Here is a 402-nt window from a genome sequence, read left to right on the forward strand (position 1 = left end):
AGAGTATTACGAGATACTGTGATTTGTAAGATTTAAAGGAGGAATTAGAAGCTGTTATGAATGAAAATTCTTTTCACAGATCGTTCTTGCTTGCCTCGTCGCCATAGCTGTTGCCGCCCCTCAGCTCCAGGAGAGAGAGGTTGTCCTCCTTCGCGATGACCGCATAACCAACGAAGACGGCACCTTCTCCTACGCCCTGGAAGCCGACAACGGCATCAACACAGCCGTTGAAGGAGCTGTTGGATCTGCCGGCCAGATCAATCAGGCGGGATCTTACACGTACGGATGTGCTATATATTTTTTCCAGTTATCCGAGATAACAAATGGATAAATATGTCAAGTTGAAGTTTGGTTCTATTTGATATCCGGAAAGGAACATTTTACTAAAGTTTAACAAATGAC

The 402-nt window shown here is 44.3% G+C and overlaps 1 protein-coding gene across 1 annotated transcript in view; it reads left to right on the top strand.

The window, feature by feature from the left end:
- Positions 1-381, top strand: part of LOC119593748 (cuticle protein AM/CP1114-like) — a 582-nt gene extending 201 nt beyond the window's left edge. The window contains exon 2 of the mRNA XM_037942761.1: positions 80-381. Coding sequence (XP_037798689.1) covers positions 80-331 — 252 coding nt within the window. The 3' untranslated portion in view covers positions 332-381. The remainder of the gene's footprint in view (positions 1-79) is intronic.
- Positions 382-402: the final 21 nt, after the last annotated feature.

The sequence above is a fragment of the Penaeus monodon genome, chromosome 32 (genome assembly GCF_015228065.2).
Source record: "Penaeus monodon isolate SGIC_2016 chromosome 32, NSTDA_Pmon_1, whole genome shotgun sequence".
Lineage (NCBI taxonomy): Eukaryota > Metazoa > Arthropoda > Malacostraca > Decapoda > Penaeidae > Penaeus > Penaeus monodon.